The sequence below is a fragment of the Mustela erminea genome, chromosome 6 (genome assembly GCF_009829155.1).
Source record: "Mustela erminea isolate mMusErm1 chromosome 6, mMusErm1.Pri, whole genome shotgun sequence".
Lineage (NCBI taxonomy): Eukaryota > Metazoa > Chordata > Mammalia > Carnivora > Mustelidae > Mustela > Mustela erminea.
Genome location: NC_045619.1, coordinates 6,833,797 through 6,844,519, shown reverse-complemented (window position 1 = coordinate 6,844,519; position 10,723 = coordinate 6,833,797). Strand labels below are relative to the sequence as shown.

The 10,723-nt window shown below is 50.0% G+C and overlaps 1 protein-coding gene across 2 annotated transcripts in view; it reads left to right on the top strand.

Moving 5' to 3' along the window:
- Positions 1 to 495: 495 nt before the first annotated feature.
- Positions 496 to 10,723, top strand: part of SREBF2 (sterol regulatory element binding transcription factor 2) — a 59,812-nt gene continuing 49,584 nt past the window's right edge. Inside the window, exons 1-2 of one of the 2 annotated variants that reach the window (XM_032346101.1) lie at positions 496 to 895; positions 10,337 to 10,408. In XM_032346101.1, coding sequence (XP_032201992.1) covers positions 511 to 895; positions 10,337 to 10,408 — 457 coding nt within the window. In that variant the 5' untranslated portion in view covers positions 496 to 510. The remainder of the gene's footprint in view (positions 896 to 10,336; positions 10,409 to 10,723) is intronic. The other variant, XM_032346102.1, reaches the window with a different exon arrangement.

Here is a 10,723-nt window from a genome sequence, read left to right as displayed (position 1 = left end):
GCTAGCACTGCTGCTGAACGTCTGCAGGCGTTTCTGAGCTACCCCCGCGAGGGCCGCCGGAGTTGGCGCGTGGCTGCGACAGGTGCAAAGGCGCGGAGGTTGTAGAACGCAGTCCGCGGCCCGCGCCCAGCCTCCATTTCCACCTTAGTAAGGGGCTTGCGAGGAACGCGACTTGAATGATCCAGACCCCTCCGGGCCGCAGTGTTGGTGGGCCAGGTTTGATTCTACCCGCTCTCCCAGGCAGACTGGGCGGGGGAGCAGCTGGAAAGATGACGTAATGTGCTCAGAGCTCGCTCCGGGGGCGACCGGCAAGCGGGGGCGGAGAGTGTTAACCCTTCAACCCCCAGCCGCTGGATGGAATAGCCTGTAGAGGCAGACCCAACGGAAAAGTGAGCGGCGCCTTTAAGCCTGGGGAGGAAGGTTGGGCTGAGGACCCAGAGGCGGCTTTTTGCATTTGCTAGGAGCCCGCGAGGGGTGGGGCCTCGCTATGCAAATCTAAGCTGCTGATCGATGACGCGCCATCACCCCACGCGCCGCTTCGCGAGCCGATTGGCCACGAAGAGCCTGGTCCCATTGACAACAAACAAGGGGGCGCGCGGCCTGTGGGCGGGGCCGCAGGGGGCGCGGGTTGGGGCGGGGGAATCCCGCCCCGCCCCTCCCGCGCGGCGCAAACATGGCGGCGGCTGGCACCGGCCGGTGAGGCGGTACCGGGAGGAGGCTGTCGGGTGTCATGGGCGGTGGCGGCGGCACCGCCCCCGCATCTCCCTGAGCGGGACGGTTGGGGGGGCCTCCGTGCCGAGCCGGGCGATGGACGAGAGCGGAGAGCTGGGCGGTCTGGAGACCATGGAGACGCTCACAGAGCTGGGCGACGAGCTGACCCTGGGGGACATCGACGGTGAGTGGTGGGTGGGTGGGTGGGTGGGAGTGCGGGGGCGCGCGGGGAGGAAGGGGTTACGGCAGCGCGCGGGTGCGCGTGCGCCCACCCCCCGCGGCCCTGGCTAGCGCGGGAAGAATCAGCACGCGCGGTCGGCCCGGCAGAACCCATCCCTTTGGAGCGCTCCGGGTTGGGCCCCCGCCCGGCTCTCGGTTCTGCGGCGCCGCGTGTCCGGAAGCAGAGCGGGGGTCGTGGGATCCGAGCGCTGAGGCGGGGGCGTCGCAAGTGTCCCGAGGGAGCGGCCTGAGGAGAGCGGACGGCCTCCGCCTCCCTCGCGCGCCTACACGCGCCGCCCGGGGTCCCGCTCTTCCGTCGCTTGAGCTCCGCATCGCACCTGTCACTCCCGGCCCGTCTGCGGGGGCAGCTGTGGGATCCCCGAAACCGGGTCCCCAGGTTCTGCGCTCTCATCTCTGGTCTTCCCAGCGTTGACCCGCGGCCAGGTCTCCCGGCGCTCAGGGAAACTTTGGGCAGGGAGCGGCTGCAGAAGCAAGTTGCTGATGAAGCGAGCGGTGGCGGCGGTGTGTGGGCGCTTCTCCCCGGGATGGAGACCCGGGCGCTCCTGCTGTCGCGCTGCAAAGGGAATTGAGCAGCGAGAATTTTGAGTTGTGGCCCTTCGGGGGACAGGCTGGGGAGCGGGTAGCCTTTGTTCAGGCGACCTTTATAGCGAAGTGGAAGAGCTGGTAGGAGTCCAGGGATTCTCCCTTTCGTGTTCTCATTTTTGCGACCATGGGAACCCAAAGTTTGGAGAGGGTCAGCTGCTTGCCCAAGGTCAACCAGCTGGTTTGAGAGCCCATTTCCTGGGCTAGTGTTTGTGTCACTGTATCAGGCTTTCACCTACCTGATCTTGGGGGTGAGGAGTTCAATGAACAGGTTAATAACCATAATAGTAACTCTCAGGAGCTGGGCTCTTTTGATGTTCTGATTCCCAGAGTACTGTTTTACTTACTCCTCACTACAGTCCCATGGAAGACTGAGGCCAGATGTTTGCTTGTCTAAGGTCACTCACCTTAGATTGCCCAGAACCCATGCTCTTAACCACTAACTCAAGTGCATTGCGCTTTTGAGTTTATAAAGTACAGTCATGTCCAAGATTTCATTACGGGCCTGCAGGCAGAAACGGCGGCTCCATCCCCATTGTACAGATGAAGACACTGAGGCAGCAGAAGATTCTCTTCCAGGGGAAGAGATAAGTGGCAGCAGCTAATTGAAAAGGATCTGCTTCTGTGACATTTAACCCCTTGGCTTGTCCTTGCCTTCTGTTTCTGGTCTTCCTGGCAGTGAACTAAGACCCTTTATTGAAGCACCAGGTCTAACCACAGATTTTTCCACTACGTGCTTCTAGATACAGAGATGTGTGTTAACAAATGGAGAAGAGTGGTTCTTGAAACTCAACAAGGGCCGCTAACGTGTTTTGAGCATTTATGTGGCAGGCACCGTGTTAAGCACTCCTACACATTAATGTTCCCAGTCCTTAACAGTTTCATCAGGTAGATAACGTCTGTTATACTGCTCTCATCACCTTTGAGATCCTGAAACAGAGGTTCAACATGGTTCGTTAACTTACCCAAGGTTACCTAGCCAGTAGGAACATCTGACTAAGGCTGCCCATCAGCAAGCTCCCATGAAGAAATTCCTGTGCATTTTGACTTCTCATTCCATAACTGATTCCTGTTTATCTTAATTTGTAATGTGTTAAATTTCCTAATGGTTAAGTATTAGCCTTTCCCCTGTAGATTTCTGAGTAAAATATATATTCTGGAAAAGACCACAGTGCTTTAATGGCTTCGCAGGTCCCCATACCAGACTGGGGAAAAAAATGACTCCCTGTCTTACAACGGTCAGCAAGCATTCAAGTGCCAGCTCTGGTCTCTGAGCTGTAGGGAACATGAAAGATAGGAAAGAGAATTTTATGGCCTCATGGAACTTAAGATCAATAACAATAAAACTGTAATGCTGAGTAGAGAATGGCTTACAGTAAGTGAAAGTCAACATTGAAGGAGCTTGGTAAAGACTGCCACACCAGGAAGACGACTCCAAGGAGGTAGCCTTTCATCGGGGTCTTGGAGCACAAGAAGGGTTGAGTGGGCTGAAGGCCAGTGATCTACAGCTACAAATATCCCTGTATTCTTACACATCCATTCCCCAGAATGTCAGCTCCATGAGGGCCCGGTCGTTCTGTTGGCTTCGGCTATGTTTCTTGCACTTAGAACTAAGTATTTGTGGAATGCCTGAATGAATTTAGTGACCTTGGGCTAGGGAGGATTCTAAGCTGTACTAGACACAGCCCCTGGGGTTGGGTTGGATCAGTTGCTTCTAGGAGCCAGTCATATAGGGAAGAGACTGGATATGAATACATACACTTACTTTGTGTGTGTGGTGGGCGGGGGTGGGGGGGTGGGGGGGGGTGGGGGGGTTGATATTTGCAACCTGGAGCTCTCATGCTTATCTCCAGGAAGTCCAGGAGGGCAAGAGTACTTCACTGGGCAACATCATTCTTGCTGTAATCCATGAGGGCCCTTCAAGGATGTGAGTCCAAGGAGGCCACATGCATTCATTTATTCAGCGCATCTCTTCGGTGTGATGGACAGAGTGCCGAGGGTCGCTTTGAACAAGACATACTCGATCTCTTCTCTCTCAGGGAACTTAAATTCTTGAGGGAGGAAACAAGCTGAGCAAATAACTGAAATGAACACTTCTGGCAGGACACATGAAAATAAAATAGGGGCACCTGCGTGGCTCGGTGGGTTAAAGCCTCTGCCTTCAGCTCAGGTCATGGGCCTAGGGTCCTAGGATCCAGCCCCACATCAGACTCTCTGCTCAGCGGGGTGCCTGCTTCCCCCCTCTCTCTCTGCCTGCCTACTTGTGATCTGTGTCTGTGAGGTAAAAAAATAAAATCTTAAAAAAAAAAAAAAAAATAGGGATGCCCGGTGGCTCAGTTGGTTAAGTGTCTGCTTTCAGTTCAGGTCATCATCCTAGAGTCCTGGGATCAATACCTGCCATCAGGCTTCCTGCTCAGCAGGGAGTCTGCTTCTTGCTCTGCCTGCTGCTCGTGCTCTCTCTCTCTCTCACTCTGATAAATAAATAAAAAAGTAAATAAACAAACAAACCCATGTTATAGAGAATAACCAGGGCAGATTAATTTAGACGGGGTAGGCAAGGGAGGCCTCTTGGTGGAGAGATGTGTCCTCTCTTTTTATATATATATATATTTTTTTTTTTTTTTAAGATTTTTTGTATTTATTTATCAGAGGGGGGGGGGGAGAGCGAGCACAGGCAGACAGAATGGCAGGCAGAGGCAGAGGGAGAAGCAGGCTCCCCGCTGAGCAAGGAGCCCGATGTGGGACTCGATCCCAGGATGCTGGGATCATGACCTGAGCCGAAGGCAGCTGCTTAACCAACTGAGCCACCCAGGCGTCCCCTGTCCTCTCTTTTTAAAGGGATACCCAAGTTGGGATTTTTATGTGATATATCGACATTTTAAAATGTTGGCTTAAAGTGGGTTTTGTTTGTTTTTTAAACATACTGTAGGGCCAACAAAGAAACCTGTTGTGTTACTTCATCTCCGGGGCCTTGTTTCATCGCAGGATGCTCTGTTGTCCCAGGTCCCAGGCCCCTGATGATAGATTATCTAGAGCACTTTCTTTGATGGCAGATAGCTGTGTTATGAGAAAGTGCCTTATGTATTGTGATAAAGCAGGTCTTCTGGAAACGCAAAAAGGTGAGATATTTTTCCACTGGAATCAGGAAAGGCACAGTGACGGAGGTGTCCTTCTCTTGAGTCCCAGAAGGGTGGGTGGCAGCATCAGCAAGACAAGCACATGGCAGAGAAGGATCAAGCTGCCTTGGAGACAAAGGGTTACTGGTGAGTTCTGGGACTCTATGGTGTGTGTAAGGGAAAGGTAGAAGATAAGTTCTGAAAGGTGAATTGGAGCCAAACCGGACATTCTTCATACCTGATGCGTATGTATTGTGGAACGCGGAGAGGGAGTCGCTGAGTGAGTATGGTGATGACACGTTCAACACGGATTTGAGGAACATTTAAGTGTGGTGATGGGCAAAGAAGATTGGAGTCAGGGAGACCAGCCAGGGGGAGCTGCAGGCATCCGGGTATGAAATGATGATAAAGAGGGCGATGGGGTTGGGAAGGAAGTGGCCACTATGCAAGTTGTTGGACATAACAGGATGGGGCCTCAGCAAAGACCTCACCTTGAAGGCAGAGCAGAGGCGGAGTTCTAAGATCCCATCCTGGCTTCGATCCTGGGGCATTGGGCAAGTTCCGAAGCCAGCAGGAAGAGCTAGTTTGGGGAGATGATAAACACTTGCCTTAACTGGGCAGAAATTGAGGTGCTGGTGGCTGGGAAATCCACTAGGAGATCAGAGGCCAGTACTCAGGAGAAGGTCAAACTGGGGATAGAGACTGAGGAGTAGTCACTGGAGGTGAGAGAAGGTAGAACTGGGAGGTCCGATCAGGTGAGGAAAGTGTAATAAAAACTACGGGAAGGAGAGCTTTTCAGGGAGTGGTTAGTGGATGATGGGGGTAGTGGCGCAGAGGACATTGGGGATGACAAGTCCACGAAAGAAGTCCTGGGATTTGGCAATTAGAAGGTCAGCATTTGACAGAGCAGTCAGATGAAGGGGTCCAAGTCTATATAAGCCAGAAAGAAGTCAGGAGTGCGTGGGTGATGGCAATCAGAGACAGCTGTTTCCTTTGGAGGAGGTCGAAGAAACTTTTCAGTGAGCTCATTTAACTTTCTGTCTTTGGGATTTGCCCTGTTCTAAACACTTCGCCCAAATGGAATCCTACATCGTGTGGAGACATCATGTTTCATGTATCCATCAGTCAGTTGATGGACATCTGGGCTGTTTCCACTTTTCGGCTGTTACAGATGAAGCAGCTAGGAACATTTGTGTGCAAGTTTTAGTTTGGGTGGAGGTTTTAATTTCTCTTGGGTTTGTATTTTTCCCTGGGCTTATAATAGCACTAGTTACTCACTAGCTTACTTTCCATGTCCTGGCAGTTAATTCAGCCCTAATTCTTGGAACGGAAACTCTCAGTAGGGTATTAGTTGCTTTTATCCTCTTGTCACCGTCTCTTCTGAAGCCCTCCCTTTTTGCCCCATCTGATGTTTGTCTGGCTCTACCATCCCACACTTATCATGGGATTACTTTAGCCATTACCCTGGGGGTGATATTGAGGCCCCTGTTCCCTAGTTGTTGTTTTTTTTTTTTTTACACCCTAGTTTTGATAGAGCTCATCCTCTGGTAGCTTCCTGGGGAAGAGTACATGAGAGGTAAATTTAGGGTGAGGGGGCCTTGTGTGTCTTAAAATATCTTTATTCTAACCTCACGCCAATTTGATAGTTTGGGTGAGTTTAGAATTTTAGTTTGCACCTAGTTTTATATCAGAAGTTTGAAGGCCTTGCCTAATTGTCGTCTCACCTCTGGTAGTTGAGAACTTGGATAGCATTTGCTTCCTGATCCTTTTGTGCCACCTGTTTTCACTTCTGGACGGTTATAGGATCTTTATCCTTGGTGTTCTGAGTTCCTTGGTGACATACACTGATGTGACTGAACTGTCAGTCACTGTACCTACTTGGGGGGCTCTGGAGGGCTCACTGTGTCAGACACGTGCCTTCATGCAGACCTCCTCATTCCCAGCCTGCTGAGGAACTTCCAGTTCCTGAGCCTTTGAGTAGCACCACCTTGTCCTCTGCTGTCTCTCCCTGCGGTCTGTGCCATCTCTGGCAGAGAGCGGGACACTACCTAGCATTGAACAGGTGCTCTGTAAAGGTGTGTCTCATGAAGGCTGGCCCTTCAAGCTCAGGGTGTTGTGTGGGCCCCCAGCCACGTGTCCCCATCAATGGGGAGTTTGGAGTGGCCGACCTGATGAGCCAGGCTGGTGTGTGGGGAGGGTGTGGCCAGCGCAGCCCTAGGAGGCTAAGGTAGGTGCCCAGAGAGGTGGAAAGCGACTGCACATTTCTCCAGTGAGTCATGGTTGGGGAAACTGCTCATTGAGGTGAAGCGCAGGTCTGCTTTTTACCCATGTGCAGATCTTTTTCAGGACATACACTTTGTTTTGACACTTGACTCTATATCACTGTTGCTCATGTATGGGTTGAAAGAGCTACTGTTGCTCACAGCTTATTTGCTTTCTACCTGATTTTAGCTCCTGATCTCAGCTAGTTCCATTTCTTGGGACATAAAAGTTTTTTGGGATTGCTCAGACCACTGAACCAGTCTCCTTGGGTTTCTCCTCCCTGGATCTCTTCGGCTGTGCCCTTGACAGACACTGTTCTGCATTCACACCCAGGTCTTGGGCCTGTTATTGAACAGTCTTTTCTGTCATTCTCCTACTCAGCTCATGTATTGGCATTTAAAAATATGTATTTTTGTGTCTATATCCACTGGATCTTTTCTCTCCTTCAGTTCACAGTTTAAAAAGTTCTTGAACAACTTGATTCAAAAAGGGCTTTCTGACTATCAGACTGTTTGTATCTTCTGGATTCTGGCTGAACTTTATTAATGTGTGCACAAAATGTTACATTTTCACGTACGGGTTCCTAGGTGTTGAAAGAGTTGACGTGGGATAGCCGTATAGTCCAGCGTAATCCACCCAAATAGGCAGGCCTTTGCACCTCCACCTCCCGTGGGACGTTTGGATCATTTGCATCTTTCCATCAGCATAAATTCTATTGTTCTGAACAGGTAGGAGCAAGTTATTTCAGAGTCCATCTGTTGGTGCCTGTTTCCCAACGAGGACCTTACATCACTAGGTGGGTTAGAGCTCCTACACACCACCATCCGTGGCCCTTCCAGTTTGGAAACTCTCCAGTACTAAACATGACTGTGATTACTGTGCTGGCTGTCACTTACTTGGAAAAGATCATTATTTCTTCAAAAAGGCAATGGGTTCACATGGCGAAATACAAATCTGTGAGAGGGGAGCGTGAAAAGTCATGCTCCCGGGCCTGCCCCCATCTGCTTAGCACCCACCGGCTCTACTTCCTTGCAAGTAATTCATTTTGTAGTTTATTTCTTTTTTGTTTTTTTTTTTTTTTAAGATTTTATTTATTTATTTGACAGAGAGAAATCACAAGTAGATGGAGAGGCAGGCAGAGAGAGAGAGAGGGAAGCAGGCTCCCCGCTGAGCAGAGAGCCCGATGCGGGACTCGATCCCAGGACCCTGAGATCATGACCCGAGCCGAAGGCAGCGGCTTAACCCACTGAGCCACCCAGGCGCCCCCATTTTGTAGTTTCTTTTACCTTCTTCAGAACTTCCTTAATACAAATATAAGAGATAAATGTAGATTTTTATATTTGCTGCCTTTTTAATTTCTGCACAAATAGGTAGCGTGCGACAAGCTTTGTTCTTCTGCACCTTCGCCTTTTCACTTAACTGTGTGTATTGGAGATCTTTCCAGTCTTCACTGCTGCGCGATTTTCCATGGCACGGGTGCCGGTCAACGCATTCATCCAATCCCTTTTTGATGGACATTTGAGAGTTTTTTCCAGGCCTGCTATTAAGAACAATGCTGGGGCACCTGGGTGGCTCTATTGGTTAAGTATTCAATTCTTTTTTTTTTTTTTTTTTTTAAGATTTTATTTATTTATTATTTATTGGACAGACAGAGATCACAAGTAGGCAGAGAGGCAGGCAGAAAGAGAGGAGGAAGCAGGCTCCCTGCTGGGCAGAGAGCCCGATGCGGGGCTCCATCCCAGGACCCTGGGATCATGACCTGAGCCAAAGGCAGAGGCTTTAACCCACTGAGCCACCCAGGCGCCCCAAGCATTCAACTCTTGATCTCACGGGTCTTGATCTGAGGGTTTTGAGATCAGGCTTTGAGTTGGGTTCCACTCGGGATATGGAGCTTACTTAAAAAATAAAAAAATAAAAAAACCCAAAACAGTGCTCCAGTAACTGGCTTCATAAATTCATAATTTCACGCATGTGCAGGTGTAAGTGTGGGATAAATGAGGGAAAGTGGGATTGCTGGGTCCAGGTGGGGGTGGGAATATCTACATTGGATGCCACAGAACCAAAGGGTATCAAACGTCTAAAAGGAAGGGGCAGGCACTAACATTCTGTTCTGGCCCGTGTGTTTGCAGTTTTGAGAAATCCAAGGAAGCTGCTGTCCACAGTGGATGTACCACTTTACACCACCATCAGTGTGTGGAAGAGGGTCTGATTCCCCTCAGTGTGCTGGCAGAGTCCAGAACCCTGGTCCCTTTATTCCGCCTGCCTTTGCCAAACGTGCCATTTCAAAGCTCACGCCACTCCCTGCGCTCCCAGTAATACACACATGCAGACCCCTTTGTCCCAGCTTCGTCGTGCCTCACTTGACTTTTCTGTATTCGAGACCACTGGACAGTCCATGGGTAGTGACCAGCTTTCTGAATGATCACCTCCTGGGTCTCAGATGTTCCCTTTGCTTGTCCAGGACCCCATGCTTGTGAACTCCGCCACTTTCGGTTTCTTGGAGTGATCCTTCATCGGGTTTGCTTGCTCTCTTTTCTTTTAAAATCACTCCTTGGGGTGCCTGGGTGGCTCAGACTGTTGAGCGTCCGACGCTCTCTCAGCTCAGGTCGTGATTTTCAGGGTTCTGGGTTTGGGACCCCGTGTTGGACTCCATGCGTAGCATGGAGCCTCCTATTAAAAAATGCTCCTTAATGTGGAGCAGTTCCTTATTTTCAGCTCTCCACTTTGGGGCACTTGAAAAATGATTTCTTGTTTTACATTGTTTTGCTGGGACTCTCTTCTCTGTCTGGGCTCTCTTTAATGTAGCTTCACAGTGGCAGCCCATGGAGCCCTGAAATTTCAGTGTGTCCTCTTAGAAAACATTTTGGGGACTTGCCCTCACTATAAACGGTGTTCTGGAAGTTGCTTCCTTTCGCTGTAATTCTCTTAAGACTACTTTTCACCAAAATCATCGGACATTTTAGGGAGTACCCCTTGTTCTGAATAGCTCCGTTCTCCTATTACCTTCCTTTGAACTTTAAAAGTCATTGGTGTTCTCTAGGATAAAGTGACTAATCTTTTTCTTTATTAGTTATTGACTGTCCCCACAGTCGCCTTTACTTTTCTGTCCTTCACCTGGTTTTGCAGTCGCTGTGTCTAGGCAGGCATGCAGTTGGGATCTTTACAGGACCTGTGTTATGCCGGGGTCTGGGCACAGCACTGGTGGGGTAAACAAGCAAGTGTGTTTGGCCCTTTACCTACATTGCCTCCTAATGTGGTTTTGCTTTTAATCCTTCCTCCCAGTTCTGTGGTGTGCTACAGACAAGAAACGGGCCCAGATTACACAATTTGTAAGTGATAGAATGATGACCTCACTCCAGACATGTCTAACTCCAAAACCCGTGTACTTTTCCTATATCTTGTGCTACATCTCTGTCTGATGTCATTGGACTTCCTGGTTGCAAACGCAAGCTGGTGTGGTGGACGAAGGCCAGAGAGACCCTGGATCCTCTGCTTAGGTACACATTTAGGGACATGTGTTTATCATGAGGGGTCTGCCGTGGACTTGAACTTCAGGTGACTTCCCCCAGGGTCCTGCAGCACTTCTCTGAGCCTTAGTTTCTGCTATAAGGTAGGGACTGGAGATGTCTACGTCACAGGTGCTGCAAGAAGAGAACAAAGCACATAGAAGGAAGAGGACAGGAACTGACATGCCCTTTTGACTGTATCTGAGAATGAAAGAGGAACTTCACTTCGCAAGTTGACTCTTGGGACCAAAGGGCCCTTTTTGTAATACAGTTTTGGAATGTTTATTTCTTCCTTTTGAAAGGGCT